Source organism: Xyrauchen texanus, chromosome 14 (genome assembly GCF_025860055.1).
Source record: "Xyrauchen texanus isolate HMW12.3.18 chromosome 14, RBS_HiC_50CHRs, whole genome shotgun sequence".
Taxonomy (NCBI): Eukaryota; Metazoa; Chordata; class Actinopteri; order Cypriniformes; family Catostomidae; genus Xyrauchen; species Xyrauchen texanus.
Window position 1 is genome coordinate 31,280,412 of NC_068289.1, and position 20,420 is coordinate 31,300,831.

A 20,420-nucleotide genomic window follows, 5' to 3' on the forward strand; every position below is an offset into this window, starting at 1 on the left:
TGTGGAGTCAGTAAAGATTTTTTTTCAGGGTGAGGAAAGCAGACAGGCACTTCAGATGAGCAGGTAAGAATAGTAATTTTCTGAAAGGTTTAATTAAAAACAAAATATTAACCCTAATGCTTTTTCTGAATGTTTGATATGATACGCAGTGTATAAATATTTAAGCGTATGCAAGGAGTATAATTTTCTATCTGTCTGTGCATTAATTTGAACTATTATTGTGCACTGTGTAATGTGTTGTAATGAAACATTACACCCCCCCACATTGCATGAGTCATATTGACCACTATTTTATGTTTATTTTACCTCCTTTATGGTGCAGTTTACCGTATTGTATTTTGGAACATGACAGCCCCAGCACTCATTCACTTTATAAAAGAGAGTGACCAGGATATTCTTCCAAAATTCACATTTTGTGTTCTACATAAGAAAAAAAGTAATACGTATTGTGGCAGAATGATCCTCCCCTCCGGCTCTTCATTGTCGCCCCGCCTCTTAGGGCCAACCTTCAGCCAGGCTCACGACAGGAGTTGGGCAGGAGAATAAGAAGAGGTGCATAATTAATAAGCCTCGTTCTGACAGTGAATGAAGCACACCTGATGTGAATAATGCTTCATCACCGCTGTCTTTAAAACACAGAGTGCACCTCTTCTCAGTGAGCCGGCTTCAAATCTCCATGTGTCCACATACAGGCATCCTCGCCTGCCCAGGACCAGAGCTGGGAGTGTTCGGATGAGTTGATGTGCTGCCGGACCCACTCCTTGGACCACCGGCCAATTAGATTAGCCGGGGTAGAACTGCACACGTCATGGCCGACAGGCTAGAGTTTGGGCTGCCTTCCCCTCTAACCCGCCGCGGGCCTGGGAAGACAGGCTGCAAAGGACGCCGCCACCACTTGCGCCGTGGACCCTGGAGGAGAGAGTGTGCAGCCGACGGACCCAGCTCATGCCTGGGCCATTCCATGGACTCTACTCCTCCCTTCACAGAGTCTCACCACGAGAATGCCAGATTCCCCCTTTATCTGGCTTTTAAAATACAAATACAAGTAACTGTATTCCACTACAGTTACAATTTAAATCATTTGTATTTAGAATAGACTTACATTCAAAAAGTATTTTGATTACTGAAGAGATTACTCTGCATTATATTGTCATTAGTTTAATTTAATATTTAGTCCTTTCAGATGGAATAATTTATACATATAAATGATGCAATCCAAAGTGCAACACTTTCTTATGATGTGTTCATACGAGCAGACAGAGAAGTAAGTTTGAAGTATGTTTGGATCACAATGCTATTTCTAGCCATTTTACATGCACATGTTATCAGGCACAATCATATTTTTTTAATCAAGAAAATTCACGTTGGATCATAATTTCTTTTTTCTAGTAAGACCTTTGATATTAGGGCAAACATTTTATTCTTGATAATAATTTTTGTATTGTTTTCCTGTAAAAATATCTTAAAAAATCATTAAAACAAGATCAATTAGATTAATCTTGTTTTAGAAACAACACTGCATAAGATATTTAGGTTTTTCAGAGAATGCATTTTTAACGTGTATTTTGTCTTACTGTACTGGCAGAATTTTTATAGTCAAAACAAGTGAAAAAATCTACCAGTGCCGAAGAAGTAATCCAAAGTATTTAGAATACGTTACTGACCTTGAGTATTCTAACAAAATACATTACAAATTACATTTTATAGCATGTATTCTATAATCTGTAGTGGAATACATTTCAAAAGTAATCCTCCCAACCCTGTTGACACCACACTGTGTCTGTCTCTTGCTCACCCTGCCACAGTATTTAGAAATACACGATAGTGAGTAAATAATACCATATTTTAATTTTAAACTAACCCTTTAAAAATCTGAGTAACACCACAGAAAATTAGACACAACATATTTAGCTAAATAGGGACCATGACATTTCCATATCATTTGTAAGACTACCAATGCAATAGCTCAGCATTCAGCAACAGGTCTGTTCCCATGGTAACGGAATTGAGGTGAAGAGATGGAATGCATAAGGCTCTGCAGTTAGCGCTCTCCAATATCAATAACCTTGAGCCACATTGCTCTATATCTGCTCTGCTGCCCATCATGCCAGACTTGGTTATAAACAACGTGACCATATCATGTCCAGTGCAAATGTATTATCTTCTAAAGTACCCTTCTGTTTGCCTGTATGTTTTTAAAGCATTAATTGCTTATAATTCCATATTCACATTTAGTCATTTAGCAGACACTTTTATCCAAAGCGACATACAAATGAGACACATAGCAAGCAATTTGTCATCAAAGTTTTACAACTTCTCCCATATAGGACTGACAAGTTCTCACAATGGCTAGAGTAGTAAAGATGCTAGCACAGAAGAAAGAGACAGATAAAGACCACCCTCCCCACTTTAAGGCACTTAGAGTACATTAAGTGCAGGTTAAGTGCAGTAGTAAATGCAATTAATGTGGGTTGGTTAAGTGCTTGTGGAACATATGTGTTTTCAACTGGTTCTTGAATGTTGAGAAGGTCACAGGAGATCATGTGGAGATTGGAAGTTCATTCCACCACAGAGGAACAGAGAAAGTGAATGATCGTGAAATAGACTTTAAGCCACTTTGTGATGGGACCACCAGGCCTCTCTCGCTCATAGACCAGATGAGAATAGACCCGAAGAAGTGAATTTAAGTACAAGGGTGTGTTTTCATTGGCTGTCATGAAAGCCAGAGTCAAAGCCTTGAATTTGATGTGGGCAGCTACAGTTTTGGCTGATTGAAGACCAGACACGTTGCTACATTTGCATCTGCTGTAACTTAATTGTGTTAGCTGGATGGCCAGCCAACAGAGAATTTCAGTAGTCCAGTCTTGAAATGAACAAAGCTTAGACCAGGAGCTGTGTAGCATATTCAGACAGGAAAGGTCTGATTTTCCTGATGTTGTAAAGTGCGAATCTGCAAGGCCAAATGACTACTTATGATTCTTATCACTGTATTGCATAGCAGTTTTAGCGAATCAGCAGTTATTTGTCATTGAACCTATCAGCCTACACATCTGTTCAGTCAAAATCATAATAATATGCTTAGACTGCCACAAAGACCAGTTGCATATGAGTTGCTCATAGAATGATGCAGAGTAAACTGGCTCTGGCCTTTAAGATTACGGCTATAGGAAAGCTGATTATATCGGCACTTTGTCTGCTCATTCTAAGGTCCTTTATTGGCTAATACTGGCTCTTAGCCAATACACGATTGCTGAGTAACAGGTGATACTATAAAAGCAGTTGTAAAACTTTCACCCAATTATCGTGGACGGCGGTCTTCCCTCGACCCTGTCACGTCTCTGGGGACGGCAGGGCACTCCTCCGCCCCCGGCAGCGGCTCCCTCGCTCCAGGCGGTCGGGGAATCCAGTCCCCACTCGCCCCGCGGACGGGCTACTCCATCACCCGGCAGATGGCAGCGGAGCTCGCCTGGGTGGACGGCAGTGTCGAGAACTCTGCGACGGGCATCCCTCCTCCTTCCCGGGTTTTCGGCACCAATGTAAGGGGGTTAAGATGGGCAAGGAGGAGGCGAGAACTGGCTTGTCAATATAAATAATAATTAATGAAAACTTAAACCAAAACACACAAACATAAACCCACACATGACGGACATGCCCGTAATTCTCTCTCTCTCTCGAACCACGCGCCCCATCAGGCCAATTGGGGACCGGGCGTGCGACATTCCAGCCCGGCCCCGCCCCCCTCCGCTCCACACTCTATAAACTCATCAGTCAGTCATTGTTTTGAGGAATAAAGCTGACAGCTGACTTTCCCCAAGCAGTTAGTCTTTTGAACTCTTGATCTCTTCTGATCAACATATATCAGCACTGCATTTAATTAATCTCACACAGGACTGTCCTTTTCTGCATTCTACCCACTCAACACCAGTTTCATGTACAAAAGTAAAGAGAAGACTCAGGAGTGCCGGCCATATGGTATGAATTGCAACAACAACAAAAAAGGCACTTTTGAAACAAAAAACAAAAGGAAAAAGTTAGAGTGGGCAAAGAAACACAGACATTTGTTGGATCAGCTAGAATGTAAGGTGCGTGAGAAGTGCCCGACAAGACAGCCACATCTATGGCAAATGTTACAGGAAGAACAAAGTGACAGCTAGAATCCCAAGGATCTGTAAAGCTGTCATTGCTGCACATGAAGGATTTTTTGGATGAGAACTCTTTGAAGTAGTTTAAGAAGCTCTGAAATGTTTTTTCAAATTATAATAGTAATTTTTCATGTTATCAATGTCCTGATTGTACATTGTGATCAGTTGAATGCCAATTTAATGAATAAAAGTACCAATTTCTTTCCATAAGAGCAAAATCTGTACATATATATATATATATCCTGATAACAACCTGGATAAACTGAAAGGTAAATTATTTGTCACTGTCATTAAATAAAATAGTCTCTCATGTACTACATTAGTGTTATCAAAAGTAAATAAACATAAAATGTTTGGGTGCCCCGAACTCAGTTTTAAATTCTTATGTCTTACTTTTTATTCTTAAGTGAATTTAAAATGAACTTTTATGTTTCTTTTGTTTTCTTCCTTTTTTTATTTCCATATAAAGCACTTTTACCACTGTGCATGAAATGTGCTATATAAATAAGCAGGCCTTGCCTTGACTTGCATCCTCAAAAAAGAGGTTATCAGCACTGATCATTTTCTTTTAACAAGTATCCAACATGTCTGAGAATGTCTGAAGTATGGTATTTAAGCAATATTTTGCTACTGGCATCTTGCTACTGCATATCAAAAGCATGTGGAGAAAATTTGTTCAGAAGTCACTGCAAAACTCCTCAACATAGACCATGAGATAATTAATTTCATTGTTCCATCATAATGTGACGTGCTGTATAATTGTGCTGGCGAACAATATCACAATAATCTGGAAACAAACAAACACAATCACATCTGACCCATCATTTGCTTGGCTCAACAGAAAAAACAAGTCTTTGTGTCTTTGCTGACAGAAGCTGCCTGGTTATGAAATGAGAGGGAAACGCCCCTGTTACCAAAGACATAGCTAGACACCAGGGTTTGAGGAAACGTGAGCGAGAGAGAGAGAGACAGAGAGTGTCTCCCAATCCTGAGAGCAACAGTCTTTTGATGAGGATTGCTGCTATGGTAACCCACAGGGATTCTACGATCAGGAGATAATGGCATGAGGAGAGAGGGTACAGCTCTTTCAGAGCACACTGAACAGACACAAACACACGCATAATACACACCCCACATATTATTCATCAAGTAGACATACATTGATTCTCTTACGAACACAACACATGTTCGTAAGAGACGCCTATTTTATACAAAAAAACAAATAGTGACTGAAATATAAAGTATATAAAATATAAAGACCTCTGATTATGTTGCAAAATCAGATTTTTAATGTATCACTGCTTTGTGAACTAACCAAAACAACACCAGACAACAAAATTTGTGTTTTTGTAACCCAAAAGGTTGAGTGTACTGTATAATTTCTGCAGTACTAGGGTCAACAAACCAAACTGAGCCAATGTTGTGTAGGGCTGGTCAGGTTGCTAAAACAAACACATTGTTTACTGTGGCTGATGTTTCGGGGTTATCAACCTACAACTTACCTACTTGTAGTGTCTCTGCATGGTATATCTAATTGGAACACAACTTTTTTTTTGTTTTTCATTTTAGAGGTTTTATTTCACTTTGTTACACCTGTCGTGTTCCCAGTCAAAGATGACCGACCATTGTAATTTAATGGATTTTCAAAATACAGAAATATTAATTGTTCAGGTTCATCCCAATCCTTTAGATGAGCACATACACTATGTGGATTTATGCTTGCGGAAAATGTAGAAAAAAGACTGTATAATTATGTAAATGTATGTGAATGTGAATTTCATACACTTATACTCACTGCAATTTGACCTCTGAGTGAAACAAATTTGCTCATTGCATTTTACTATTTGAGACCTTTCCAACTTTGACCATCTCTTCTTTTTTAATGTCCATTCAGATTTTTTCTTCGGAGCAGAGCGGTTGTGTGATCAGCGAGCTGCAGTCACTTACTGTTCATCTCTATCGAGTGTATGCTGTTGGAACTATGGCGCATATCAGCGGCTTTCTCCTTCTCTGCACGGCAGTGGAGCTTTGCCCCTGGGCGCTTCGACAGTGCTCCTAAAAGAGAATATTTCTTAAAAGAGTTTATTTTCTCTAAAAGAGCAATACACAGCAGCGTTGAACGTCCTTTTCAGGAAGCGTCTTTTTAAAGATGCCCTTCCGCCCCTGGATCTGGTTCCTAAATGCGGCCAATTTCTCTCCGCTCCTGAAGGTCACAGACTCTGCCTCTTGTGTCTGGGCAGCGATCACACCGAGGCAGCATTTGTGGATGGTTTGTGTTCTCACTGCGATAACCTCACCATGGCAACGTTGCAGTCGCAGCTTTCCTTCTTAAAGATGAACACCACTCCAGCCGTCCCCGCCTCACGGGATTGATGAAGTCCCGACTGGCAATGGAAGCAATTTGGGGATGGCAGCGGGCTCAGTATCACCGGGTAGATCCCCAGGCTGAGGCTGGAGGCTTGTCCGGGGCGCCGTCAGCGTAGGGTTGGACTGGAACCCTCCGTCCTCCCCGCAGCCTTCACGGCTAGACGATTGGTTCCTCAGGTCCGGGCGCCGCTCACACCCCCTGTTTCCTTTTTTCCCAGAGATGCATGATGATCACTGCCCGTAACCGACCTCCTCGCTCATTCGCTCTCACTACCCTCGACAGCGGGGCAGCCCACGTGTACTCAGCGGTCCCCCAGGTGGACAGAGCAGTTGCGATCCACCTGTGTCCCAAGAATGCCACCACCTGGCGGGATCGCCCAGTGCTCCCCTCCAAGGCCTGTAGGATGATGTCAACACTGACCTTACAGTGCCGCTGGACAGGCCGCCTCCGTCCTGCATGCCATGGCCCTCCTACAAGTTCACCAGGCCAAGGCACTCAAAGATCTACACTTGGGTAGTCCTGACCCTGACGTCTTGCAAGAACTATGCTCAGCGACCGATCTCGCCCTCAGGGCCACGAAGGTCACAACGCGGACACTCGTGGTCCAGGAATATCATCTTTGGCTGAACCTGGTCAAGATGCGGGACGTAGACTAAGCACACTTCCTTAACACCCCTGTCTCTGTATCTCTGAAGGGAACTGACTGTCTTCAGAAAGGTTTAGATGGAATTTCCTTCATCTTCACATTACAATAAGGTTCAATGTGTTACCTGTATATACTGCATCTTATACACTGTATTTTTTTTTACAGAAATTATTAATCTTTGTTAATATTAGTTAATAAAAATGCAAATGTTCATTGCTAGTTCATAATGCATTAACTAATGTTAACATAACATTTTGATTTTAAAAATGTATTACTACATGTTGAAATTAACATTACCCAAGATTAATAAATACTGTAAAAGTATTATTAATTGTTAGTTCATGTTAATTAATGTTGTTAACTTATGTGAACAAATAAAGCCGTATTGTAAAGTGTTACCTTCAATTTTCCTTTTCAGTCTATGTCATTCTAATAATTGTGTATATTATTGGGCCTATGCAGTTCATTGCAATACAAACATATTTCATGTTTCATTTTAAAGTGTTTTAAATGTATTTTACTTTTGTATCATAAAAAAATTTGGTATTATGTTCAGTTGCCACTTTAATTCCAATGTTGCTGACCTTATAAACAGCTGCAAATTTGATGCAAAATTGCATTATCGGCATAAAGCTAACTGAATAATATGTATTATGGTGTCAAAATAAAAGTTCCTTAATAAATATGTATGAATAAACCTGTGTTGTCCATGGTTCCTGTTCTTTCCGACAACAAAGTTCTTGAACGCTACATAATTGTAATTACCACTTCAGAAGTGGGAAGTAGGTTAATTCCGATAGCACATGACGGCAGCATTATTCCAGTGGACAGAGTGAGGGATTATGGGAAACATGCCACAGGGCCTTTTCAACGGCAACCAAATTCAGGGTCCATCCTGACATAATCTACAATGCACTCCACTGCATCTTCACTATGACCTTTCTCTCAGTGCACACCATCTTCCAAAGTATGTTTGAGATTTTCTCCATTTAAAAAACCTTTGATTTGAGCTCCATAACTTTAGAATGACCTCATGTATTGTCTTTGTGATATATGGCCACAGAAAGCATTAAAGCTTTCATGATAAAGAGTAATTCCAAAAGCTGTGATTTATGATGGTAATAGCAGGCCAGAGCAGATGAGACTCTGAATGTACAGCCAAATCAAATAAGGTCATGCAGCATGCATGTGCTAAGGGCAGTGATGCGTCTACTCAAATTGGATATGGGGCTGGGTTGTGTGTGTGAGGGTGGGGGTGGGGGGGCCGTCAGGTTAGCTGCTGTCTTGAGTTCTGCCCTTCTTACTCACTTTGAACAGATGAAACCATATTACAGGCTTCCTTAGGGCAGCAATTAGCATCTCCAGGCTCTAGTGCAGCACACTAATGTGGAGGAGGGACTCGGTATTCAGGCTTGTTCAGCTGAGTGTGCGGTGGCCTAGCTCTGATTTCCTGTGCATTAAGACATGAGTGTGCTTAAACAAAAGGCTGTATTATCAGCTGAAGCTCTGCCCTAAGGCCTTCACCATGGTTCGGGGAAGCAGAAACCATTAAAACTGGAAAAGGATTTTTATAAGATTTAATATTCTGATCAGTCTGCTAATGTAGCGAACACAAGTTGAGACAGTCACAATGTCGGGAAAAAACTGCTTTATTAAATAAAAGCAAAGCAGGCAACAGTACAAAACAAGGGCAAATCCAGTGAAGAGTAGTCAAGGGGAGCGTGAGGTCGAAGCCGGGGAATCGGAGAATATAAAAGGGGCAAATCCAAAGAGAGAGGTCGTGGAAAGCGTAGGGTCAAAGCCGGGGTAATCAGAATCAGCGAGACGGGACTAGAGGGAGCAAAAGACAGGGGAACAAGGGGAGCTGGCAAGCTAAGGGGTAAACGAGAGGAGGTCAAAACTAGACGAGACTAGAGAGGGGCAAAGACACGGGAAACTAAATACAATAACCAACCCCCGTGAAGCGGATGTGCGTGGTATTTATAGGGGAAGGTGCAGGTGTAAACAATGAAAGGTGATGAGACGAGTGCAGGTGAAACTAATGTGCAGGAGTGCAGATGACGCGAGTGCAGGTGGTCATAATGTTCTGGGGGATTGGAAACGCGTGAGAAACTCGAGGAAGGGAGATTGCCTACGAGCATGTGAGCGAGTAGGAGCAAAGTGGGTGTGAGGGCTCGAGCGAGCAAAAAGAGCTCGAGGGGGCGGAGCGAGGGAGTGAGGTCGAGGGAGTGTGCGTGTGTGTGCTAGACGATGCGGGGAGAAGCAGAGGAGCGGGGTTCGTGACAGCTAATTAATTAACCGATTTGTAAATCAGTACAACTGATTCATTGCTAAGAGCAGACAAAAAGAAACAATTCACTCACTAACTAGATATCACTATGGCTTGTGAACAATTCATTATACACAAGAACAATATCTAGCTGATTAAATATTTAAGAGCAGAGCATTACAGTACTCAGCAGAGTTGCTACCAACTGGTAGCATCGCCAGTCAATCAAACAAGCGTGCAACCGTAATCCTGGTATGGCTAGTGCCTGATTCACTTTTCAATAAATCAGTTATGACTACTGGCCGAACATTACATCGTCTAATTAATACTAATGAGCCACGACTGATAAAGTTTATAGTGTGCCAAGGCTTACCTTCACATAATGAATCAGAGACTCCTCTTCGTTGACTTTGTATGTCTCTACCCCATACTGCTTGGCCAACCTCAGGATTCGGTTTTGAGTGGGCCCAATGTACGCTCCTCCAAGATCCACCCATTTGGTCTCCTTATTCTGAAAGCATAAAACATTTATGTCAGACAAACCATGTAATTCCAAGCAAAGTCTTTTATAACTTTCTACAAGCAACACTGCGGCCATAAAAGGGAATGCTATGCATGCAAACTTCTGCAAAGACAGCTGATACACTTCCATTTAAGCAAACGAAAAACATTGTGACCAGACCATGTACCTTCTTCGTATGTTGGTCATTCGAACTATGCAGTATATTTTCATGTCCCTGTCATATTTGTCTTAATATTTTGGATAAAATCCTAAACTACCAATTGTTAAAGATGTAAATCATCCTACTTAGTTTTCTTTTATCACAATATCACAATTTAATGAAATCGTTATAACAGTATAAACATTTTAAAAGATGGTAAAAACCACAAAATTTACTTCAAGTTAATACCCTCAGGTAAGCTCACCCGCAATCACTCACTGAGCAATATCTAATTTAGGTCTTTATTTCAAAATGTTTAGGCATCCTGTTAATTTTCCTGCCATTGAGTAAATAATTAAAGGATTAGTTCACCCCAAAAATGAAAATTCTCTCATCATTTTACTCACTCTTGTGCCATCTATGATGTGTATGACTTTCTTTCTTCTGACTTTCTTTTCTTCAAACGAAGACTTTTAGAAGAATATCTCTAATCTGCAGGTCCATACAATGTAAGTGAATGTGATCAGGCCATTTTTTTGGAGCTTCAAAGGCCTGATCACCATTCACTTGCATTGTATGGACCTACAGAGCTGATATATTCTTCTAAAACCTTTGTTTATGTTCAGCATAAGAAAGAAAGTCATACACATCTTAGATGGGATGAGGTGAGTAAATGGTAAAAGAATTATCATTTTTGGGTGAACTATCTCTTTAAGTTATATTTAATAAAGGGCAAGTGTCTAAGCTTGACCAGAAAATATTTATTAAACCCTGGTAAACTCTTAATGGAAATTTGTCCTTAAATTACAACACAAGCATTTAATTTTTGTGGTCTGAAATGTAATGTTATTTTATTAATTTGTCTCTCAGATGCATAACTTACCCGAACAGTGAAGGTCCTTCCTCCAACACGGTCTCTGGCTTCCAAGAGCACAGGGTTCAAGCCACTCTCCACCAACAGCTTGGTGGCACTCAAACCTGTCATGTGGGAGCACATTAAAGATTAAGCTGGCAGCTGAACAGGGCTGTTATGCAGAGTCAATGGAAATAGGGTTTCAAGTTGCCAACTTTTACATTCATACATTTTTTGTTGCATCCTTGGTTCTATTTAATTATTTTGACTTTTGGCACTTTTTTATTTAGTGAAGGTTGGAGAGATCTTGATTGATGAGAAGATTGGAGAGATCAAGTTTGATGAGGAGAGAGAGAGGTGAAAGGAATTTGAATTTACGTCACAAGCATGAGTGCAACAGCTCAATGTGACTCAGGCGATGTGCTCTTAACCCCCACAGCTCCAAAATATAAATTTGAACTTCCAGTGACTTGTGCTCCAGCCTAAAATGCTTCTTTTCAAACCGTGTTCATGTCCTGATAAAAGTCTTGATAGCCTTCATCCTGTTTGACCATTTTTGTGTAAATAGTTTGTCTTTGTTAGCCACGACTTACATAAAGAAGGCAAAGGGGTCTGGCTTATACAGTGTACAATACTCTCAAACATACTCTGGAAGGAAAAAGTAATGTCTAGCCCAGGCGGAATCATTTTTCAGGGATTCTCGTGAAATGAGCGTGAAGCAATCATCTGTTGTTACGCAACTGCTCTGACAGAAAAAGGTAAACCATTCCACAACTTTGGTGCAGCAACAGAGAATGCACGATCTCCTTTACGCTTGATCCGTGATCAGGGAACATTAAGAAGCAGCTGGTTATTCGAACTAGGAAATCTATGGGAGTTACAAATGACAATAATTCAGAGATATAATCAGGAGCCAGATTGTGTAAGGCATTAAAACATACAACAACACCTTATATTGCACTCTAAACTGGACAGGTAGCCAGTGCAGCGATGCCAGAATAGGGGATATATGATCCCTCTTTCTTGTGTTTGTCAGCAGTCTTGGTGCAGCGTTCTGTACCCTTTGAAATCTTGATAATGATTGTTGATTATTACCCAGATAAAGTGCATCGAGACGTGATGAAATAAAAGCATGAACCACTTTCTCCAAATCATTAAATGATAAGACAGATTTAAGTTTGGCAATATTTCTCAATTGAAAAGCAGTTCTTTACCACAGATTTGTATCTGTTTATCAAATTTTAGCACACAGATTAGATGACAATGGGCCTAGACCTTCTGTATTTACACAGCTACTAGGGCCTTATTATCATTTAATTGGAGGAAGTTGTTATCCATTCAGTTTTTTACATCTTTCATACATTCACAGAGAGTTTTGAGTTTTAACACATACATCATCACCTGGCTTCAAAGCGAGATACATTAGTGTCCGCCTAAAAATTATACGAAATGCCATATTTCTTAAAAATAGCCCCAAGAGGAAGCATATATAATGAGAATAAAACAGGTCCCAAAATAGGTCCTTATGTAACCCCTAAGGTTATGGGAGCTGATGGTGACACAAAATTGTGCTTCCCCTCCACGTTGTGTCAGAGAAGCGACACTAGGGGTCTCTCTTGAGCGCCGATATACACCTCTGATCTATGAAAAAAGGCCAATGAGAAGTTGGCAGCCGGTATTTACATACGGGTATTTAAGCGGCGCAAATACGGGAGTTCATTCAGAAAATTTCTTTGGAGCCGATGGTCGTGTCTGCAATTGCTGCGAGTTACACACCAGTTCCTGTCATTCCTCTGCTGCATGCTGTTGGATTCTACAGAGCACAACAGCGGTTTTCTCCTGTTTGCACGGCTGTGCATTCCTGCCCCTGGGCGCTTCGACAGTGCAGATTATAAAAGAACTCTCAAGAGTCCTTTTTCATAAAAGAGTGATTTTATTAAAAGAGTAATTTCCTCTAAAAGAGCAAAACACAGCGGCGTTGAACGTCCTCTTAAGGACGCGTCTTTATAAAGATGCCTTTCCGACCCTGTGTTGTTTCTGGATGCGGTAGAGTGCTCTCCGCTTCAGACGGCCACAGGCGTTGTCTCGTGTGTCTAGGTAGTGATCACACCGAGGCTGCGTTTGTGGATGGTTCATGTTCTCACTGCGAGAACATGACCATGACAATGTTGCGGTCGTGGCAAGCTTACAACCGTAAGCAAGCCACTCCAGCCGCCCCCCGCATTGCTCCTTCTTCCCACAGGATTGAGGACGATGCGGTTGCCAATGGAGGCGATTTGGGGATGACAGCGGGTGCAGCTCCGCCGGGTACGCCCCCTCGGACCACCTGCACCCCGGCACGCTCGTTGACTCCCGTCCATGCTCGAGGCAACGGCGACTCGCATTACAGCCAGTCCGCCTACCCTCCTGCAATCGAAGCAGATGAGCTCGCCGCGGCATCGCTGGGCACGGTATCTGATGCTGAGGACTCCCCTGGGCTGCCGCTTTCGGGCCTGCATGCCCAGACTGAGGCCGACGCACAGATGACCGACATGCTTTCCCAGGCAGCCAACAGCGTGGGCTTGGATTGGAACCCTCCATCCTCCCCACAGCCATCACGGCTGGACGACTGGTTCCTGGGGTCTGGGCACCGCTCACAGCCTCGCACTCCACTCGTCACACCGCCACCTGCTCATCCACCCTCGCCACCCTTGACGGCAGAGCGCACCATGGGTACACGCCGATTCCCCAGGTGGATAGGGCAATTGCGCTCCATTTATGCCCCGGAAGCCCTACCACCTGGCGGGGCCACCCTGTACTCCCTTCCCGGACCTGTAGAACAACATCCTCGCTGACCGCAAAGGCCTACAGCGCCACCGGACGCGCCGCTTCTGCCCTGCATGCCATGGCTCTCCTGCAGGTCCACCAAGCCAAGGCACTGAGAAACATGCACAGGGGTGGTCCTGATCCTGACACGCTGCAGGAACTGCGCTCAGCGACCAACCTCGCCCTGAGAGCGACGAAGATCACAGCGCAGGCTCTCGGACAGGCGATGGCCACGCTGGTGGTCCAGGAACGTCAGCAATGGCTGAACATGGTCGAGATGCGTGAAGCTGACAAGACTCGCTTCCTCAACGCCCCTGTCTCCCAGTTTGGCCTCTTCGGCGACACCGTCGAGGACTTCGCCCAGCAGTTCTCCATGGTGAAGAAATTCACCATTTCTCACATCATGCCTCGCCGCAAGCCTGCCGCCACGGCCCATGCCCCGTCTGCTCGCCAAGGGTGTCCTCCCGCGGCCAGAAGACCTTCTGCCACGCCTCAACCCGGGCCCAGCTCTCAGTCCCAGCGTCGAGCAAATCGCGGGAAGCGCACGACCCCTGTCTAACGGACCCCCTCGAGGACCCGGAAGGTTCCCAGGCGCTCCTGAGACAACTCACCCAGAGTCCAAGACGTTAGCTCCGGAGGTGGTAAGACCGCTCCGTCCCCGGGTGGAGGGCCAGGAGGAGAATCCTGTGTTTTTTCATTTGCCGCAGCCCCTGATTCTCAATAAAAGAGCTATTTCCATTGTCTCTGGGTCATGTGGCCTGCAAATGCCATTCTCACGGCACTCTGCTTTCAAGCCTCAACAGTCCCAGCTTCCTGAACGCCGCCCTCAGCCCCACGACTGTTCCCCGGCCGGCCGGTTCAGACGAGTCCAGGGAACACCAGACCTCCTCCTCGGTCACGAACCCGCCCCCTGCTGGGTGCATGCAGCAAGGTAAGTGCTTTGAGTTTATTCTCAGCACCAGAGCCTCGGGACGCTACGCTGCCTCCCGAGCCGCGTTACCTGTTCCGCACCGCTGCGAAGCCCCGCCAAGTACATCCAAAATACTCGTCCCCTTGGTGCCCCTAGCACGGAGTTTAGAGGCGTGGCTTTCACTGCCCAGACCGTCACGCTGGCTGCACCAGACCATTCGACTCGGTTACGCAATTCAGTTTGTCAGGCCTCCGCCCCATTCGTGGGCGTTCATTTTTCCGCAGTGCACGACGAAGGGACTTCTGCCCAGTCCCTGCGCGAAGAAATCGCCTCCCTTTTAGCCAAGGAACGCGATAGAGCCTGTCCTTCCAACCGAAACGAAGAAGGGTTTCTACAGCCCTTACTTCGTTGTACCCAAGAAAGGCAGTGGCTTACAACCAATCTCAGCGGTAGACCTGAAGGACGCGTACTTCCACGTCTCGATTCGCCCTCGACATCGACCCTTCCTACGGTTTGCGTTCGACGGCCAGGTGTATCAGTACAAAGTCCTCCCCTTCGGCCTGTCTCTGTCCCCTCGCGTCTTCACGAAGGTCGCAGAGGCAGCTCTTGCCCCGCTCCGAGAAGCCGGCATACGCATACTCAATTACCTCAACAACTGGCTCATCCTGGCCCCCTTGCGAGAGTTACTATGCGTGCACAGAGACCAGGTGCTCAGGCACCTCAGCCGTTTGGGGCTTCAGGTCAATTGGGAAAAGAGCAAGCTCACACCGGTCCAGAGAATCTCTGTTCTCGGTTTGGAGTTAGACTCAGTCTCAATGACAGCACGTCTCTCCAACGAGCGTGCTCAGTCAGTGCTGAAATGCCTCGCTTCCTTCAAGCCAGGTGCCGTGGTCCCTCTAAAACGATTCCAACAGCTCCTGGGGTATATGGCATCCTCCGCGGTGGCCGCGCTGCTGGGGTTGATGCATATGAGATCACTTCAGCACTGGGTCCAGACTCGGGTCCCGAGACGAGCATGGCACCGCGGCACGCACAACGTGAAAGTTACCACTGCCTGCCGCCAAACCTTCAAACCCTGGATAGACCTCTGCTTTCTACGGGCAGGAGTACCCTTGCAGCATGTGTCCCGACGCGTTCTGGTTACAACCGACACCTCCAAATTGGGTTGGGGTGCCGTGTGCATGTGCGTTGGCACATCAACTGCCTAGAGCTGCTGGCTGTTTCCTTTGCCCTGAGGAAGTTTCTCCCGTTGATTTGGGGCAAACACGTCCTAGTCAGGACAGACAGCACCACGGTGGTAGCCTACATAAATCGCCAAGGCGGAATACGCTCCCTCCACATGTCACAGCTCGCCCGTCGTCTCCTCCTTTGGAGTCAGCAGCGACTCAAGTCACTGTGTGCCACTCACATCCCCGGCAACCTCAATGTGATAGCGGACACGCTGTCAAGACAAAGCTTGCCCGGCGGAGAGTGGAGGCTCCACCCCCAGTCGGTCCAGCTGATTTGGGACAGGTTCGGCAAGGCCCAGGTAGACCTGTTTGCCTTTCCAAGAAAGAGGCTCCCCTTGGGGCAGATGCTTTGGCACACAGCTGGTGCGCAAGTACGCATTTCCCCCAGTGAGCCTTCTTGCACAGGTGCTATGCAAGGTCAGGGAGGACGAAGAGCAAGTCATTCTGGTGGCCCCCTACTGGCCCACCCGGACTTGGTTCTCGGACCTCACGCTCCTCATGACAGCCCCTCCCTGGCGAATTCCCCTGAGGAAGGACCTTCTTTCTCAGGGACAGGGCACGCTCTGGCACCCGCACTCAGACCTCTGGAACCTCCACATCTGGCCCCTGGACGGGATGTGGAAGATCTAGCCGGCCTACCATCGACCGTCATAGATACTATCAACCAAGCCAGAGCCCCCTCTACCAGGCATCTTTACGCCCTAAAGTGGCGTCTGTTCGCAAACTGGTGTTCTTCCCGAGCTGAAGACCCACAGAAGTGCGCGGTTAGGTCAGTGCTCGTGTTTCTACAGGAGAGGCTGGAGAGGAGGCTGTCCCCCTCCACCCTCAAGGTGTATGTCGCCGCCATTGCGGCTCACCACGACACGGTAGACGGCAAGTCTCTTGGTAAGCACAACTTAATTGTCAGGTTCCTAAAAGGTGCCCGGAGGTTGACTCCCTCCTGGCCTAACCTGTTTCCCTCCTGGGATCTCTCGGTCGTCCTCACGGGCCTCCAGAGACCCTCCTTCGAGCCACTAGATTCAGCTGGACTCAGGGCCCTCTCTCTCAAGACCACCCTGCTGATCGCGCTCACCTCCATCAAGAGGGTCGGGGACCTGCAAGCGTTCTCTGTTAGCGATGCTTGCCTGGAGTTCGGTCCAGCAGACACATACGTGATCCTAAGACTGCGACCAGGCTATGTGCCCAAGTTTCCTACCACACCCTTCAGAGAAGATCAGGTAGTGAACCTGCAAGCGCTGCCCCGGGAGGAGGCAGACCCAGCCCTTTCATTGCTGTGTCCAGTACGTGCCTTGCGTATCTATCTGGACTGCACACAGAGCACTAGACGCTCTGAGCAGCTCTTTGTCTGCTTCGGGGGACAGCGGAAAGGGAACGCTGTCTCCAAACAGAGGCTTGCCCACTGGGTTGTCGACGCCATTTCATTGGCTTATCACACCCAGGCCATGGCCCCCCTTGCAGGTCCGAGCTCACTCCACCAGGGGTGTTGCGTCCTCGTGGGCACTGGCCAGAGGCACCTCCCTAGCAGACATCTGCAGAGCAGCAGGGTCGCCATGCTGTACGCTTCCCCCCTCTTCGAGGCTGGATCTACCACCGCACCAACTTTTCCACATAGGTCCTAACAGGCCATGTGATGTATTTGCCACTCTTTGCCTCCCCTGCAGGGTAGGTGTGGCCTCCGCAGGGTCTTCTCCCCCTGAAAGAAGGGCTAAGACCCCCTTCCCTCAATGCGTGTAAGGGCCCCGGCCGTAGTTGCTCTATGCGAGAAACATAGAGATAAAAGAGGCCAAGCCAGGCTGGCCCATTCCCAGGTTGGCGGCCATCAACTTGTTCCCCCCCTCCAGGGTAACCAGAAGGACTCTGATGGCTTGAATGGGGCATTGGGGAAGGGTACGTGCAGTCTGATACAGCTGGTCACCTTTGCACGTAAGAATACCTGCTCGCTCATGTATCAGCAGTTCACGTACACGGCTCAGCGCATAGCACATTTATAAGTGGACCCCTAGTGTCGCTTCTCTGACACAACGTGGAGAGATCGACAGAAGGGGAACGTCTAGGTTACGTATGTAACCTCCGTTACCCGATGGAGGAAACAAGAAGTTGTGTCTTCCCCACCACGTCGCTGAGCCGAGCCACTGTTGTGGCCAGACCATTTCGGGCTCCTCAGAAAAATCCTGAATGAACTCCCGTATTTGCGCCGCTTAAATACCCGTATGTCCAGGGGCGGAATACGCAAATACCGGCTGCCAACTTCTCATTGGCCTTTTTTCATAGATCAGAGGTGTATATCGGCGCTCAAGAGAGACCCCTAGTGTCGCTTCTCTGACACAACGTCTCGTTCCCTCCATCGGGGAATGAAGGTTACACACGTAACCTAGACGATTTTTACAGAAAAATACCTATTATTTAAGTATGAGGAAAACCAACTTAAAGCATTTCCCTGGATTCCAATATGCAACATTAACTGTTCAATAAGGATGTTATGAGCTATTGTATCAAATACTGCACTAATATCCAACAGCATTAAAACAACACAGCTACTAGTATCCAACTTCAATACAATTTAATTTGTTATCCTTATGCCTCCTACACACTACACGACTTTCAAAGATGTCGGATCGTGGTACTATTCATATTACACAACTGTCTGTCTTGTCATATAAATGGTAGCATTTTCAAATTACACAAGGAATCGGCAACATGTGTGAACACATTACAAGACATTTCACTGTTGACGAATCCCCGACGACTCTGCCTGGACTCCAAATCACGTTTCCCAACAGAGTACATGCGAGAAGTGACACGAGATACAAAAACAAATGCATGATCATATGTTATGCATTTCAGAATATGATGTGTATGTTTTTTATTGCCTCATGGCATCATATATTTTATTGGTTACAACATGAAAAATGTCCTCATACTGAAAATCTATCTATTTGTTTACCTGACTGTCCAAGAGAATTGGCAATTTCTCTCCAACTCTTCTCTTTCTCCACCCGGTTGTGGTACAGTTCAGATGAAACATCAAATCAAACATGCCAGTGTTCCACTAGTTTTTCATCCATTGCTTCGGTCCAATGTGACTTTCTCGATACTGCAGCCTGTTGCAGGTACATCAGGATTCACACTGAAACTTCCCGTGCCCCGTTTCTTGCTCTCTCATTGGCTATAGGTCAACGCTGCTGCTGTATTCAGTCAAAATGTATTTCACATTGCGCGATTTGGAATCGCCGACAGGTCCAGATATTTAACATTCTAAATATATTGCTGGCATCTGCGACGCGTCTGTGATTCTCTCAGATTGCGTTTTTGGTATTTCATACACTCACAGGAGCGAGCTCTGATTTGCCTGCGATGTCTGGCTTTTGTCGGCGAGCGAAAATCGGGCTTAAAATCGTGTAGTGCAAACTCGGCATTACATATTTAGAATGTTAAATATCTGGACCTGTTGGCGATTCCAAATCGCGCAATGTGAAATACGTTTTGACTGAATACAGTACATCTTGCATGTACTCTGTTGGGAATTGTAATTCGGAGTCCAGGCAGAGTTGTCGGGGATTCGTCAACAGTGAAATTCCTCGTGTAATTTGAAAATGCAACGACTTATATGACAAGACAGACAGTTGTGTAATATGAATAGTACCACGATCCAACATCTTTGAAAGTCATGTAGTGTGTAGGAGGCATAAGAGAAGCTGATTCAGTGCTATGTGCAGACCTAAAACATGATTGAAATTGATCATAAACCTAATTTTCTATTAAGTAAGAGGAAAGCTGTGTATAAATAATATTTTCTAATAATTTGTATATAAATGCCAACTTAGAGATAGGCCTAACATTTTTGGGATCTGCAGGATCTAGATTTGTTTTCTTGATAAGTGGCTGGACAACCACATGTTTAAGTCTGGATGGAATAAAACAACCAGTTAAATAACTATTTATAACTGAGAGAATGCTAGGACCAATTATGCAAGAAGCTGAACAAACAATTTAGGAGGGACAACATCACAGGGTGAGGAGGTAAATTTTAAGTGTGAAGCAATGTCCTTAATATGTGAAAGTGACACGGCCACAAACTGACTGAACTTAATAGTGCAAGGGATTATATCAAATAAACCAGATGGATCAGGAGTAATGGAAGTTCTTATATTCTCAATCTTTTCAATAAAAAACTTTATTTTGTTTAGGTATTTGTTGATTGTCTAAGTAAAAATTGTCTTCTGGTTTTAAAATGGTATTTATAGTCTTGAATAATACTTGAGGGCTATGAACATTCTGTGCAATTATATCAGAGAAGTATTCAGGTCTTGCCATTTTAACAGCTTTTTGATATTAATTTAAACACTCTTTTAAGACCTCATAAGATACCCGAAGCTTATCTTTTTGCAATTTTCATTCTGCTTTCCTACACCGCTGTCTAATGGCCCAAATATTTTCATTTAGCAAAAGTTGAGTTTTAGTTTTCTTTCTCCTTATTTTATATGGAGCAACAAAGTTGTAAAATTGGCTATTACTTTACACAGAAAAGTTTAGTAA

At 44.9% G+C, this 20,420-nt stretch overlaps 1 protein-coding gene across 1 annotated transcript in view; it reads right to left on the reverse strand.

The window, feature by feature from the left end:
- LOC127654700 (amine oxidase [flavin-containing]-like) overlaps positions 1-20,420 on the reverse strand; it is a 68,293-nt gene that overhangs the window by 17,469 nt on the left and 30,404 nt on the right. Inside the window, exons 2-3 of the mRNA XM_052141990.1 lie at positions 10,971-11,065; positions 9,799-9,936 (exon numbers count right to left, since the gene is read on the reverse strand). Coding sequence (XP_051997950.1) covers positions 9,799-9,936; positions 10,971-11,065 — 233 coding nt within the window. The remainder of the gene's footprint in view (positions 1-9,798; positions 9,937-10,970; positions 11,066-20,420) is intronic.